The following is a 16,575-nucleotide window of genomic DNA, read 5'->3' as shown; positions in this document are numbered from 1 at the left end:
TTTCTTTCTTTCTTTCTTTCTTTCTTTCTTCTTCTTCCTAGCTGAATTCTTTCTTTTTTTCCTAGCTGGAGTAGCTAGACTATGTGATTCAGTAACTAAGTTGAAATTGAATGATAATATAACTATTAATAATTGACTCAAGACAAAAAACGTATTAATATTTATAAGCACATTCACACTTTTACAAGCACTTTTAAATGAATAAATGATTTTGTTAGCAAAGCGGCTGATTTGTATGACAAGCTTTGTATGTGTGGGCCTCTTGTCTTGTTCAGTATCTACTATAGTTCACCTTTTTGTTTATCTCCAGACAATTGTACGAGGCAGCAAGCTTGGAGTGGATGGCTCTCTGACCTGGCTGTTGGATGAATTTGACACGATGTCTGTGACTCGCTCCAACTCCCTGCGACGAGGCAGCCCTCCCATCCAGCCTCGCAAGGACTCTAGCTCTTCAGGAGGAGGAGGACAGGAGAACGGAGACCCTCACCACAGACACTACTCGCTCTCAGACAGGTAAGCAGTTAAACTTCTGCTGCAGGTGGCGTAATAGCCCAGATATTTGAACACAAATAAGATTTAAAGCGGCTGATAGTTACGCATTTACTCTCTGCTTGTTACTTCAGCAGCAGCATGTTACACAGATGTTGTAGCATCATTATTTGGTAATGGACACTGGTACAAAGCAGAGATGTTGTAAATACAAGCCAATGAGCTGTTCTCTTTACTGATCTTTGCATCTCTCTGCTTCCCAGAGACCGACCCAGACCAGACTTCCACCACAGTGGAGGGGACCCCCGCCAGAGTCAGCGTGAGCACCGTCCTCCTCAGTTGGACGAGGGAGTCCAGGGTCGGCCCCAGCAACAGCCCCGGGGCCAAGAGCCCAGCAGGGCCCACAAGGACAGACCAGGTTCCGGGCCTCCCCCTCACAGAGACAGAGAGCCTCGAGACCGGGACCAGGTAGGAACTGAAGATGTAGCCCGAACCCAGTCTCTCAGTTTCATATTTATTAATGATGAAATCTATTATTTGGACCTTGCTGTTCACACAAGTCATTTTCCTGCAGTCATTAGCTCATGGACCAATGAATTAAGTTGTAGCCTTGTTTATGTTTACCACATTGATATCTCCTTGCAGTTAACAAAATTGCAGCAAATGGTTTTGAAGTCATTTTAGGTCATTGTACAAATGTTTGAGTTTCATTGATTGGCTTCAATTTGACACTGCAACAAGATCCACCCTGTGCCGGTTGTCTGCTTGTTACCTTTCATTTTTAGCCACTCTTCTTCTATCCATTTTTCTTTTTATACTTCCTAATAATCCCTCCATCTCTCACCCAAACCCTGCCTGTCTTCAGGTGGATCAACCCAGTGACCAAAGGCCAAAGTCCAGCTACATTGTGCGGGATGGCAGCCCTCAGTCTCCCAGGGACAAGAGGCCTCTCTCTGGGCCCAACATCCGCACCCCAAACCTGCCAGTAACAGAGGGGGTGATGAAGACTGCCCAACAGAACACACGGCCGTTTAACACCTACCCAAGGACGGACAGCGAGGGAGGACGCAGTCCCACAGGACAGGTAGGAACAACAGCATGAATGGAGAGACAGACAGGCTGTTGCTAGGACAGGCAGAAGGAGAGATGCTGTCTTGCCCTAAGGGAAACTATTGACTGAGAGATAAAGGCAGACCGGTGCAAATTGAATCCGTGGCTGGTGGATGATAGCTCTTATCACTTTGCTCCTTGTTCTTCAGGTCAGATTTAGCCTATTCTGTCCTCTGAAAGCTGTAACCATAATGTCGAGCAGTTATTAAAAAATAGATGAGCTTTGTGCCAAAGTGCTTTACAGAATCATGTAATGAAAACGTCCAGGCTTGGATTTCTGTTTTGTTTGTATTATTGATGTTCAGTAAATCAAAGAATTTCCCACACCATTTATAGTGATACACCCCTTTAATATCTCTGTATATTAGGCCTCTATTAGGCAGATCCAGACAATTTTCAGTGAGAAGGACTGCTTTATGGTATTATTGGATTTTGATAATTTCTGCGTTAATATGATGAAATACTTTTTGTTTGGTAGATTAGGCAAAAACTTTTCTATCTGGTAATTTGGTCCATGAACACTTTCCCAAAGGATTTTGCTGAGTGAAATAAAGTGACATATTCTGTGATAGAGGATTTATTCCGTATTGCCCCCTTCCTTCTATATAAATGTGGAAATAATATTTTTTTAGGGTGTTAATTATTAACACATACATAACTTGTTGCAGCTCCAACCCTGAAGAGATTGTTCTAGATTTATTAAACGTTCCGTTTCCTCTCTCTCTCTCTCTCTCTCTCTCTTTCTCTCTCTCTCTTTCTCTTTCTCTTTCTTCCAGCCGGTTCGACACCATGAATCCTCCCCTCAAAACGGGCCCTCTAGTGGCTCCACCCGAAGTTCCTCTAGCTCCAAGCCCCCTGTAAGCCACCCACACCCTCATCACACTTCCCACCCCAGCCTGACCCCTGAGGCCACACAGCACCCACACACTCCTCACCCCGGCGTTCCAGCCCCGCGACCCCCTGTGCCCTCTGGGCCCCCGGTGTCAGGTGCACCGACCCAGGGCCGCTCACCGCAAAGGGAACCCCAGAGGGTTTCCCATGAGCAGTTCAGAGCGGCACTTCAGATGGTAGTGGATCCTGGGGATCCACGGACCTACCTGGACCACTACATTAAGATAGGGGAGGGGTCCACGGGGATCGTGTGCATCGCCACAGTGAAGACCACTGGGAAACTGGTCGCGGTGAAGAAGATGGACTTGAGGAAACAACAGCGCAGAGAACTCCTCTTCAACGAGGTAAGAGTTCATGATTGAGTAAAGGCTGTGATTCAAAGCAGCTCAATGTCCAAACATACTGAATGTGATAATGTTTTCTGTGTGCTAAAACATTTGTAAAAGAGATTTTGCTTTAACCCACATTTTCCTGGTTAAATGTATTAAAAGGTGCAATATGTAATACTGACAGCTAGTGTCTAAAATAGTTACTGCAGGACAAATTTAAAATACTGGTGAGATTTGTCTCCCCCGCAGCCCCTCCTCCCCAGACACGAAGTTCAGGGAGGTTGCCAGGATGAGATCGCAGCATCCACAACAATGTTGCTAGACGCTTGTCTCTCTTAGCCAGACATTACTTCACAGCACAGCGGAGTAGCTAACGTTAGATGCCGGCTATATTGACAGTCATAAAAGTCCGATGGGCAGGCACACTTCCTCAGATTAAAATTAGCTACGGGAGGAACGGCTAAAAATCACACTACTAACAATTGCTAAACGCTGCAATCTCACGGTCCTCTCTTCCCAAAAACAAGGGAGAGGCTTTGAGTCGAGCCGCCTACTCCTGTTTGCATAAAGTAGCCTGCATTCGACTTTATGTAAATATGGAGCGGGCAACTCAACACCCTGCTTCTCCAAAGTTCCTGCGATGCTACCAGCATGCATTGCATGGCTGCTTACATAGACAATAAATGGGAAGCAGGGAAATGACACTTTAAGGTGGACAGGTACCATAATACAATCAAATCAAACAGCTCTGACATAAATTTTAGTTTTAGTTTATTGAACGTCTTGTTCATGTGTATGTCTAATTATTGAATGTTTAAATTATTATTTAGGTCAGTGTTGTTGTACTAGAATATTAGAAACATCTTAATATAATGCACTCCAGTACAACACCAAACATGCCTAAACAAAAACTGCACATTATAGGCATTATAAAATTAGGCTTTGGATTGCATTGGATTGCATTATAATGTTGAGGTGAACCTAATAAAGTGGACACTGAGTGTTTACTGTGATACATTGTCTAACCAGAAGACCTATTTTTCTGACTTAGTGCCTTTTTAAACCAGAAGAGAACAATTGCTGTCTTTCTCATGTGTACATATTAATTTGTAACATTCACAAGTCTAAAAGTACATTTCACACTTTCCTGACAATAGCAAATTTTGCAAATATAAATTTCACATATAGAGACACAAGCAACAAAACAAGGTATCACACTCATTATAATAAACACTTCTCATAGAACGAGTCCAAACTGCTGTTAGTATAAATGAAAGGTTTGACTTTTTTGTAGGTGGTAAAGCACAGAGCTTCCTTCCAGACTCACATTAGTTGCTAATTGTCACTTTACAGTTCAGACACTAGAAGCGGCTTATGAGTAATGAGGCAGGACCGTGTGTCCGACTGCGTTAATGGTTGTTGATGGATAGCAGCATTGACTCTACAGACACATGATAGTCTCTATAACTGCCGTTCTTTTGAGTCCAGTGAGTCAAGTAATTATACCGTCTGTGTCCTCTTGTTTCCATGATAACTGCAGGTTGTGATCATGCGGGACTATCACCATGAGAACGTGGTGGAGATGTACAACAGCTACTTGGTGGGGGACGAGCTCTGGGTCGTCATGGAGTTCCTGGAGGGAGGAGCTCTCACTGACATTGTGACACACACCAGGTGTGATAAAAAAAGATTTTATGTCATCTTGGGCTTTGGGAAACATTGATCCACATTTTTCACAATTTTCTGACATTTTTAGATCAAACAACTAATCGATTAATTAAGAACAAAACCAACTAGATTAATGGACAATGAAAAATAATAGTTAGTTGTAGCTCTAGTATATGACCTTGTATTCCATGAAATCAATTTACTTCCATGTGATTTAAGTGTTTTAATGTCTAGAGTCCTTTTTTATTATTACTGACTTTCATTTAGATTTCCATTATTAAACCCTCCCCCACCAAAACTCATTTTCTTCCCACAAGGGGGCAGTGTTACCTAATGTGCATAGAGAGCCATACCACCATGGCCTGGGTCATTTCACTTCTCTTTTTTTGTTAATTTATGTGACAGTTTTTCAGATTCTTGCAACATTTTTGTATGACTATCTTTATGAAACATAGACACAAAGCTTTAAACAGAAAAAAGAAGTACTAATACAACCGCAAAACCAGAAGTGGTGAAAAGTCTAAATCTCTCCGGCGTCTTCTTTCCTCTGCAGGATGAACGAGGAGCAGATCGCCACAGTGTGTCTGTCTGTCCTGAAGGCGTTGTCTGTCCTCCACACACAGGGCGTGATCCACAGAGACATCAAGAGTGACTCCATCCTTCTCACTCACGATGGCCGCGTACGTACCACAAACCACACATTGCTTTTTCTCAACACAACACCGGAAAAAATAACATCTTAGTGCTTTATAGGCAGGAAGGGCAATTTAAAAAAAAACAACTACAAAACATTAAAGCTGTCAAAAAGCATTACATTTTCAAATGTCAGAAGAAAATTTGCTTGTGGGCTGACCAGTCACAAGAGACGAGTGTTCAGTATGTGGTTTCAGAGAAATAAAGTGAATAATGTAGTTCACTTTCACAAATTAGTAGAAGCACACATCTGTTTTAAAATGTCAAACCACAGCACTGTGGCTGAGGCAGCACTTTACCAGCATAAAGGCATTTTCTCTTGGCAGACATCTTGAAGAGTCGTTGCAGGACAAGCACAGGTGTCACTATCATTAGTTACATTATTAGTAACATTAGTTGTGGACCTGTTTCACCTAAATGATCCAGTAGGCCATCATTATTATGCACTGCTCATTAATGGTATTAGCTACACCAGCTATTTCCTTTCATGACATGTCTGTTGTGAGAAAGGCTTATGGTATGCATGCGTCTTACCGGATGCACAAACTCAGCACAGCACCCACTGACAGAATGTCACCCAGTGTCACAAGAATAAAAGTACACATTATGATCAACTTAATGCCTCTCTATCAAACACTACTGTAGATCTGAGACTCATGCAAATCACATTCTATCTTTGTTGATAAACACATTTTTCCTTGTTACAGTAAATGAAACCAACATGGTTGCACAGCGAGACTAGAGAAAAAGGGAACTTGGCTTGAGTCATAGTCAACACACACACACACACACACACACACACACACACACACACACACACACACACACACACACACACACACACACACACACACACACACATAAGTGGGTGATAAGTTGAGGCAAGCTTTCTGCTAAATGCTGTGAGTGCTTTGATGTAGCTTGTGACTTAGGGCGTTTTCACACCCACCTCATTTGGTTCGGCCTTTTGGATTTTTAACTTGGATTCAAACCAAAATTGCAGGTATGAAAGGTGCCTCGGACCACGGCCCGGATCAAAAGACCACATTTTGGTCCAATCAAAAGCGGTAGTCTTGGTCCGGACCAAACTGAACCGTGGTCCGTTTCGTTTCTAGTGTGAAAGGTTTTTTTTTGGATGGTTCTTACTTTTGGGCCAAATACAGGAAGCTCTGGCAGGTTCTCCTTGGGTTACAAGACAGGGGAAGCTCCTTTGAGGAATAGCTGGGTGCTTAGTGTGTAGGCAACATGAGAGAGTGAGGGATGGTGAATGCGCTCAGAGCAGACAGGGCAGGACAAATGACAGCTTCATCCTTCCTATTGGTAGAAAGAATTTGTGACCTAATAAGTTCCCTGCTGACCGGGCATTGGAAAATAATTTTTCCCAGTGAAAATGTCATCTTTCACGTCACTTCATGTGGGAATCAGAGGTGGGAAACTGGGGCTAGAACAGAGTTTCCCAGTTGGTGACGCGTTGTTGACAGCTGACGTACAGAAACATGGCCGCCGATCGTTCAAATATGTTGAATGGTTAGAATTTCCCTAAATATAGAAAGTTCACGCATGGCATATTTAGCCAACGTCCACAACGTTGTATCGATTTAGCTTGTAGTCGTCCATTGGTTTCAACAGAGTAACTTAAATTAGTTGTAAAAGTTGTGTGCTATTGTCAGTAACCAGTAAACCAAGTCAAGTAGGCCTATGTTTTGAGCTCTTGTGCAAATTGTAGTGAGGAAAGTAATTTGTAATTGAAGAGTTTTGGGGTGTTCTTTTATTGTGGCCTCCATGTTTTCACACACCCGACGCTCTAGGCTATGCCCAACAAATGATGGCAGTAATGCATCAAGTTGTCATGCCAAACGCCAATATAACAGAAAAGAAGAACACGCATCCCGACCATGTGAACGCTGGCATTCGGAAAAACAACGTAATCGTGGGGGCGGTCCCTGTTATTGGGCGTGGCAGGAATGCAGCATACGCTCTGGTCCCCATTCAACATGAGCAGAGGTCTAATCAGCCGTAATAACTGGAAACAGCTGTGTGTGTGTGTGTGTGTGTGTGTGTGTGTGTGTGTGTGTGTGTGTGTGTGTGTGCTCAGAGGATCCCTTTTTCTGCCACATCCCTTGTTTAATTTCCTTATTTTTATATTAACTAAATAGCCCTGCAGCTTGATGCAGTTTTTTTGCTGCGTCTCTTGCACAAACACTTAGCCATTATACGGCTTAAGCACATTGCCTAAGCATTTTTTGCTTAGGCAAAATGCAGATGAGCGTATGAAGTCATTTGCACCTAAGCGCTCGAACAACCGAGGAAAAACCCTTGCAACATATCTTGTATGTGCTAAGTCACACGGGATGCTAAGGTGAGCTAACATATCAGCCACAGCATCTTTGACAGCTGACAAGTGTTTGTTGGATGTCTTTATGAGCTGCGGTCTGAAGCGCTATGCATGGCCAGCCACTGACAATTGACATATTGACAGAAGTGCTTATTCTGCATGGTCTGCTCTGTGAGGCAGATAAAAAGCACCTGCAGGGTCTGATTCATATCGCTCATACTTCTGCTAGGAGTTTCTCAGATGACAGTGTCATTCCGCTCTACGATAAAGGGATATCAGTGGAGCTGCACGGACAGAAATGATTAAATCTGACCATCTTGGTAGATATAATGATCTTTATCACTATAAGGGAAGGTTTGTTTTATTTTTATTTTTGCATCAAAGGTGTGTCCACTCGTTGACTTTCCAATCAAAATAAGTAATTTCAGTTGCAAACTAGGGGTTTGAATCCCAATGCATCACTATGCACCACCTCCGCAACAAATTCAAGCAGTCACGTATATTTGAACTCCCCTTTTTATTGTATCTGCTCTAAAAACGACTGAATATAGCAGAGTTTGAACTCAACAGACAAAAGGCAAAAAAGCAGCGACTGGAAAATCACCAAGCAACACCATTAGGCAGTAATCGATTGTCTGTCACTGCATCGATGCGGAATCGTCCATCACGATGCATCAATGCAATGGTTAATTTCAACACCCCTATTGCAGACACAGCATCAGTCTAATGATAGTCATTATGCACAGGCTTTAAAGATGTTAATAATATTGAATTAAAAGAATTATCTGTGTGCAACAAAGGGTTCAAATTCCTAAAACACTTTATACTGCAGCTCACAGTGTTTCTGTATGTTCCTATGTGTTCATACAACAAAAAAAGGTTTGTTAAGATTGTGTTAATTCGTTTTAATTATATCAGTGGTCACACGTTCAAACAGAAAGCTTCCTGCTGGGGTTTTAGCGCTGGGTTGGGTTTGAGAAGCTGCTTTCGCTTTGGCCTGGCAGGGGAAGCAGACTCGATCAGGCCTGAAGTGTTTCTCATCCGAAGGGTGTGTTTCTTTTATTTGAATGCACCTGTGTGCTGGTCGCAGCTTTTGCTGTTGTCTGCGAAGCTCGGTCCAGTGGTCGCCATCATGTTACATGTTTATGTAATTGTTTATACGCATGTGTGCGCCGGTTCTCATAGAAAGTTTGTTTCATTTCTCTCTCCAAGCCATCTGAGGCTGGCAGCCGACCCTGTGGGCAACATCAAAGGCTGCTTCTCCGTCTAGATACCCAGCCGTGCACAAACTTAGCATGGAGGACTGTCAGGAATCACACATTTTTAATGGACTGGATTATTCCAATATTGAAGTATAAGCCTCAGATCCCCAATTTGGATACTACTTTTTTGGGCTGCTGCTTTTTAAAATGTTTTAATTTACTTTACTTCATCTCTCTATACTGCAATTATACTATGTTGGTTATTCGGTACACATGACATCTAATTTTTGTCTGTACGCCCTGGGAGAGGGATCTCTCTTCTTGAGGTTTCTAACATTTTTCCCTGTAAAAGAGTTTTGAAGGGATTTTTTTTTAAATCTGAATTGAGGGTCTTAAGGCAAAGCGTGTTGTATCCTGTACTGATTGTTAAGCTCCTTGACGCAAATCTGTGATTTGTGATATCAGGCTTTGTAAAATGTACATGACTTTGTTTTTATTCGCGTAACAGTATCAGGAACAGCTTCTGACTGCTTCACAAATAAAGTAGATGCAGAGAGTTATTGCATTTCTCTATCCTTGCAAACACAAACATAATGTTAAAAACTCTTTGTCACTATGTTTTTTACTTTGTGTGAAATATAATCTTGTCATTCATGTATGTCTGTTTCCATCTATCTCTTTCTGTCTCCAGGTGAAGCTGTCAGACTTTGGTTTCTGTGCCCAGGTGTCTAAGGAAGTTCAAAGAAGGAAGTCTCTGGTGGGAACACCGTACTGGATGGCACCGGAGCTCATATCCAGACTGCCTTATGGACCAGAGGTAACACTCACACTTCCCTCAGGATTTAACTGTCATTTGTTCTTTAAACATCTAAACAGGCACATCCCTTCTTGTTCTTGACTGTCTCTGTGTCCAGGTGGACATCTGGTCTCTGGGTATCATGGTAATAGAGATGGTTGACGGGGAGCCACCGTACTTCAACGAGCCGCCTCTCAAAGCCATGAAAATGATCCGAGACAACCTGCCTCCCAAACTGAAAAACCTGCACAAGGTACAGAGAAAAAAACCTCAAGCTTTACCGGGCAGTTTGTGTGATGCACCATTAGCAGATGTCAGTTATGTTTAGGACTACTAGCGATTATTTTCATCATTCAGTTGTTTGGTCTATAAAATGTTAGAAAAGAGTTTTAAAAAAAAGTCAATCAGTGTTTTCCCAAAGCCCAAGATGACACCCTCTAATGTCTTGTTTTGCCCACAACTCAAAGGTTAACAGTGTCACAGAGGAGAGAAGACACTAGAAACTATTAACATTTAAGAAGCTGGAGTCAGAGAATTTGACTTTTTTTTTTCATAACAAATCACTCAAACTGATTAATCAATTATCAAAATAGTTGTAAATTAATATAGTTATAGTTGACAACAATGATGGAGTTTATCTCCGCCCTGGCACAGATCCAAACACTACTGCCACCCTCTTGACTACTGATAACATTAAATTTGCAAAGGCACTGTGATTGCTAAATAAAGCAGTGGTTCAGTCTAAAGCCAGGCTAGAACTAACACTAACGTTCATATTATATAACACATCCATACAAAGTGTGTGTTCCTTTCTACTTTAGTCCAAATACTCTGACTAGAAAAGAAAATTATTTAGAGTCTGCACCGTCATAATTCCCTGTAGTCGAGAAATCAGATTATTGATTAAAGAAATTTACGGAAATCAGGTTTTACAGCAATCTCAGTCATGTGGAGCTCATGTGAAACTGTTATCCACAATCACCCGGTTGGTACAACCCAGCCATCTGCTTGATTGTGTACATGTGGTACAAACCACATAAAAACATGACTGATTACTCCTTTACAAACCTGCATGGTACATTAACTCCTGACTGACTGACCTGACTGGATGCTTTCTCTCTCACTTCTCGCCCTCTCCTAGGTCTCCCCCCTGCTCAAAGGCTTCCTGGACAGGATGTTGGTGCGAGACCCGGCTCAGAGGGCCTCGGCCAACGAGCTTCTTAAACACCCCTTCCTAACGAAGGCGGGTCCGCCGTCCTGCATCGTCCCCCTGATGAGGCAGAACAGAATGAGATGAGACATTTAACAATAAGATCTCCAGACCGGAGGGCTACGTGTGCAGGTTCAGATGGAACAGAATACTCCTGCACACAGAGAGGCGGCCCAAAGAGGTCAGAGGTCATAGATGAGAGGTGTGTGCTTCGGGCGAAACTCAAAGAAAGAGCTGTGAGCTGCAAAGTGCGAACCGGGTGTGCAGGAGTATTCTTTTATTTTCTCTTATGTGAATCACTGAACTCTAGGGAGTGTTCTCCCTTTATAAGAGGCAATAAGGTTGTGTGTGTGCGTGTGTGCGTGTGTGCGTGTGTGCGTGTGTGCGTGTGTGCTTTGTGCGTGTGTGTCGTGTGTGTGTGTGTGTGTGTGTGTGTGTGTGTGTGTGTGTGTGTGTGTGTGTGTGTGTGTGTGTGTAAACATATGGTGACATGTGTGAAAGCAGAGAACCCAACTTGCCCTGTCGAGTGATTTTAGCCAATTTCATATGAACATTTAGTTTTAATTGAATTCCTGGAAAGATTGTTGCTGTTTTTATATTTCCATTTGGACCTCAACTGGAATTCAAGTGTGAAGGGGGGGGGGGTTTGCACACCAAATGGATGCTTTTGAAGGAGCCGTGAGCCCATTGGCTGAGAGTGGCAGAGCGACCTTTTAATCCCGCTCTTTGACGGTCTGGAAGCCGAATTTTCTCACTACAAAGACTTGTCCCGCGGACAGATCCAAGACTCGGACGCTATCCTCATCACAGCCAGAACTTACTACTGAGGGAGGAAATCTTTTGACTCAGAAATGAGTCGGACAGACTTTATTTTGTAGCCACATAAATACTAGCTTCCTGTACACAAGCAAACACACACTAAGTCAAAAGGTAAACACTGGAGTTTTGGTCTTTTTAACTAATGAATTTTCTCTTATTTCCTCCTTATTTTCCTGTCTAAGTACAATGAACATAGAGAGATATATATCAGTTTGATGTTTTGCTATCTCTATTTTGTAATTGTTCTATTATAATTATTATGATGATGTGTTTTCTGGTTTATTTTAGAGAAAGATGTGATGATTTTTGAAGCACTGTCAACGAGAGATAGAAGCTGCACTCCCGGTGGATTCCAGCACGCAGGTCCTAGACACTAGACATATTACTTTGGTTTTGTTTTAAACTAGACCCGATTGGACTTGTTGACCATAAACTCTTGTGGTCAAGATGTCAATCTGACAAGCAGGAGAGGTTTTGCAGAAACATGAAAAGATAACAATACATCTTGGGTACCTAAATAAGTATAAAATCTCGACAAAACATAAATATCATACCCATGTTTTAGCATATTTTAAATTTTTTATTATTTTACCGTAGCGTTTTTAAAAGAGTAGACTTTTCCACATCCTCTGTTTTTTTTAACTTTATTTTACTAACTCCCTTCACAAACTAATGGTTGTTCTTTGGTAGAAAAGGCAATTAGCGGGTTGTTTTTATTCCGTGTTGCACGTCATCATCCTCATCGCTTTCCAACAAACACACACCTGCTGCTGTTTGCAGTAAACGTTGTGCTGCATCGTGTTCTACCATTGAATCGATTAATGTTTGATTTCCTAGTCAATGCATCAGGCAGATAACTCTTGACTGCTCCTCGTAGTGCGAGTGCTTTATTTTGAAACGATAAAGGAAAACACTACACTGCACTACACAGAGTGTTACAAATCGGCAAGGAAAGCGTCTTTGTTTAGATTTACGCCTCCCATTAATAGAGCTCTTCCAGCTCTTAATGTGTGTCTGAAGATACGCTGTTATTTGAGAGTTTGCATTGTAGTCGGTGTGTATGTGTGCTCAGTGAAAGTGGACCAGAGAGCAGATGACAGAAAGATAACAGAAGTACCTTGAAGGCAGGAAACACTTTCATGAAAATCCACTCTGTACACTAGTGAGTAACAACTGCTGATAATGCACGTACACACACACACACACACACACACACACACACACGAGCTAAAGTAGTTATCCGACATGTGTTGTTACGTTCTGGGCAGCACTGAGAGGGAACTGTTTTCCCTACAATCAGACTCTTAAGATTTGGCATCAGGCCTTTGTTAATTTCGTCGTGATGTTTAACAACAGCAGCATTCTGTTGGTTGTCAGACACAAGTTCTCTAAATGGACTGAAAACAGCTCTCACGCTCAACTTAATAACTCACGCAACTTGTTTTTTTTTCACATTAGGACATTGAAATCAGCCACTGCAAATTAAATTCACTTTCAAATGCCCCGAGGCCGCCACAGCCGGCTGAATGAAACCGTAGAGAATTAATTCCAGTTCAGGTCTGGTTATTATACGCCCACTTTGGCCCTGAAGCAGGAGTCTTTATCAGCAGACATCTGGAGTTTCACACTGTACTTTGTAGCAATGAACAGTCATTTACACAGAAGATGACATTTGTGATAAGGCCCTGTTATAATCCATCCTTCTCAAGGTAATGAGACACAGAGATGCACATAAAACAGCCTGCGGACACGTCCCCTCTCTCGGCCAGGACTGCCGTTTCCATTCCTTCTCTTCCAGCTCAGCGCTCGTCAGTCAAGTTTTCTACGACGTGTTTTCTTGAATGATTCCTGCTAATCTGGTGCTCCTTGAAAATTAAAGCAAACTTTTAGATGCTGTCTTCTGTCGCTTCCCCCCTCCCCCCCACACACACACACACTCACACACAAAAGTCAAGACTGCATGTAAACAAAGGGAGGGTTGGGTGGCGTAGCACACTCGCTGATTGTCATGAACCTTTCTACATGCATATATACATACTATACTGCAGCTGTATATTATACTGCAGATGCACTGTCCTCCTGCTGATTTATTGAACATTTTGCTGGTTCTTTATCTGCAAACCCAACAACTGTGAGGCCTTGTTCGAAGAGTAGGATGAAGGCTTTTTAACGCTAATTTCAAGCTAATAGAGTTTATTTTCTAACACTGTTAATAGTTCCTGCAAAGAACAGCTAGCTACAGTTTAAAGAGAATGATGTGACCTGTGATTTAAAGTGACTATTGCTGTGTATTCATGTTCATGTTGTGTAGCTACACTCTTGGAAGAGTGCATAAAAGCAGCAGTCTCCTCCAGTGAAAATGCTTCGTTCCAGGCATCGTTGTCTCTAACTTCAAGTTGTAGTCGTGGTCTGGACTCCTCTTAATGCCCTCCTGCTGTTATAGAACCAGCACAGAAAATGTAGTTTCTTCTTCCTAATGTCCATGTGCTGGGATGGAGCAGGTTTGAGACACTGCAGGCGGAAGTTGGTTAACCATGAACTTGCCAATTTGTTTTCTTCAGAGACCTTCACTCAGAAGAAATATCTGGTAGGCGTCTTTGTCCTTTGTCTCCTCGGCTGCTTACCAGCCGGTACGTTGTCAGCTGAGGTTTCTGTTTTTGTCTGAGTAAGGGACGGACTGATAATGACTCTCAGATTACGAAACGTGTTGTGATGTTTCATGTTAATAATCAGCGGAGACATGGCGGCTGAGCTGAATGACAATCAGGTGTAGGCGAGCTAATTCGGTTTGGGCTGTGATATTTTAAGACAAGACACTTTGAATTTTTCTGTTTCTCTTCACAGTCAAAATCTCCAATTACAAGAATCTGTTGGCACATATTGATTCATCACTTACTATGTTTTGAATAATTATAAACATTATGACTGGTAAATTGCATCTGGTTTGTTAGCTGGTGCACGAAGGCGGCCGGTGAAATGGTCAAAATGACCGGCTGATATTGTGATTTTTATTTTTTTTCCCCAAAACAGTGACCCCAATACTCCTGTTGAATAACTGTATGAATAACCGTAATCTTAAAGGTGTAATATCACCTCGTCCCCAGGTCAGAGCCAGAGAGAGAGAGTGCAGCAGTGGTCGAGTGAGCAAGAGAGTGAATGGGAGAGAGGGAGTGCAGAACATTGCAGTAAATCAGAGGAATAAAACACATTATTTTCTGGTTGTTTCACAGCGGAAGACCTCGTCTCCGTGATGTCACCCATAGGTTACTAAAGAGACAAAATGAAGCTCAAAGTCGTCCTGGTGGCTTCGGCCGTCGCCATCTTGGCAGCGCCTGACCTTGGCTAATCCAAAAAGGGGCAAAGAAGTGGAGCGTTGATGGAGCTAAAGCAGGATTACTTTATTAATCAATGTAGGTTTTTTTTTTTTAGGAAAATCCTAAAATATTATACCTTTTTTTATTTTTTTATTTTGAGAATTAACTTTCTAAAAAGAAAAATGATATAAACAAAATAAAGTAGGTTGCTGCAAGACCAACATTTAGTTTTGCTTGGATAAGATTAATTTTGCGTGTGTTTGGACCTCGCTGTGCTCCAGCTGCAGCTTTAATACAAATCCAGTTGTTTGAGTCATAACATTATCTCTAAATCTTTATGATAATAAGCTGCTTATTGGTGAAACCTGCAACTTCACTCATTTGACACATAAAGCTGAGACAACCTTTCTCGATTTCTCAATTATTTTTACTTTATTCCCCAAATATTGCAACTTTTGTCTTCCAATATTTTTACTTTATTCTCAGATTTAGTTTCCTTATAGTGACCCTATTGACCTTTGTCCTACCTGCCGTAGTCCAGGTGTGAACCATCACTCTCTCTGGTATTACAGACCTTATTATCAATGTGAAAAACCCAAATCTGTTAACTAGTGGAGTGATTGGTTATCTGGTGGACTGCAACTATATTTATATGGACCGGATGTGTGTGCCTGTGTGTCCATTGATGAGTTCTTGTCTTAACGTCATCTTACAATCACTACTTGACCGATTGTTATGGTTCTGAATCAACACTACGAGAGTGAGAGATGGAGAATGCAGACTTCCATGACGCTTCTCATATCACAAATCTGAAGGAAAGTCGGGTTTGTTTGGGTCTTTTTGGCGGATGTGTTAAAAAGTTGACTGTTCTGAAAACCTTTCTGCTGAAAACTAATTATAATTTGCCAATGAGCAGCTCGAGTGTGGCTGTTCAGGGTTTAGTGCCTTGCTTTGCGGCATCGTGGCAGACATTTTTGGGGATTGTCTGTTTACGTGAGGAGTCCCGCAGGGCTTGTATCTGGTTTCCACTAAGATCCCGTGGTTACGGAGGCTCATTGACCACCACTAACCAACCGGCCTGTGCTATAAAACGTGGGAAAAACCTGTCATCATTATCATTGACTGGCTTCTTTTCCTCTAAAAATGGATTTTGTTTTTGTTTTGTCAAACATCGGGTCCCAACAACCATTCCTGCACCATCTTGTTTTGTTGTAAATTTCACTGGTATTGTAAAAAAAAACAAAAAACATAGACTTCACTTTGCAACTTTTGTTTTGTTTTTGCAAATACAGATTTTGTAAAAGTCAATCATGGTGTCTGTTTTCTGTTCTACTTGTGTGTTTTGCTAACGTTACTGTTGCTCTCCAGCAGACTGAAGAGGTGTAGAGATGATGTTTTTGTTCTTGAATAAGAAGTGTGGTCACACATTAACAGGCGAGAAAAATCTCCAAAAGCAGTTAATTCCAGCGCTAATGCTCATCGCACACTAAAAAAAACAAACATTGTAGGATGGTTTAAAATGGGTTAAACCTAAAGCTGATGCCAGAGGAATAAAAAGTACTCCAAACCATAAGGTGACGTACAGTAGGTCGTTTCTTCCTGCCCTCTAATACGACCAGGAGCGTTTCATAGCTTAGCTTCTCAAGCGGAGGCAGGAATACGACAAAAAGTAAAGGTTCTGCCGTAGATCAAGAGTTTTTTCTCCGTACGGTGGCCTTT

At 42.0% G+C, this 16,575-nt stretch overlaps 1 protein-coding gene across 4 annotated transcripts in view; it reads left to right on the top strand.

The window, feature by feature from the left end:
- The window catches only part of pak4 (p21 protein (Cdc42/Rac)-activated kinase 4), a 36,274-nt gene extending 20,110 nt beyond the window's left edge, over positions 1 to 16,164 (top strand). For 3 of the 4 annotated variants that reach the window (XM_032512058.1, XM_032512057.1, XM_032512060.1), the window contains exons 3-11: positions 311 to 513; positions 753 to 957; positions 1,355 to 1,573; positions 2,376 to 2,834; positions 4,360 to 4,493; positions 5,041 to 5,167; positions 9,409 to 9,534; positions 9,632 to 9,766; positions 10,655 to 16,164. In XM_032512058.1, the coding sequence (XP_032367949.1) occupies positions 311 to 513; positions 753 to 957; positions 1,355 to 1,573; positions 2,376 to 2,834; positions 4,360 to 4,493; positions 5,041 to 5,167; positions 9,409 to 9,534; positions 9,632 to 9,766; positions 10,655 to 10,810 (1,764 nt within the window). In that variant the 3' untranslated portion in view covers positions 10,811 to 16,164. The remainder of the gene's footprint in view (positions 1 to 310; positions 514 to 752; positions 958 to 1,354; positions 1,574 to 2,375; positions 2,835 to 4,359; positions 4,494 to 5,040; positions 5,168 to 9,408; positions 9,535 to 9,631; positions 9,767 to 10,654) is intronic. The other variant, XR_004331439.1, reaches the window with a different exon arrangement.
- The last annotated feature ends 411 nt before the right edge of the window (positions 16,165 to 16,575 follow it).

The sequence above is a fragment of the Etheostoma spectabile genome, chromosome 3, assembly GCF_008692095.1.
Source record: "Etheostoma spectabile isolate EspeVRDwgs_2016 chromosome 3, UIUC_Espe_1.0, whole genome shotgun sequence".
In the NCBI taxonomy this organism is placed as follows: Eukaryota; Metazoa; Chordata; class Actinopteri; order Perciformes; family Percidae; genus Etheostoma; species Etheostoma spectabile.
Note: the sequence above shows the minus strand (reverse complement) of the source record. Positions and strands in the feature narration are given on the sequence as shown.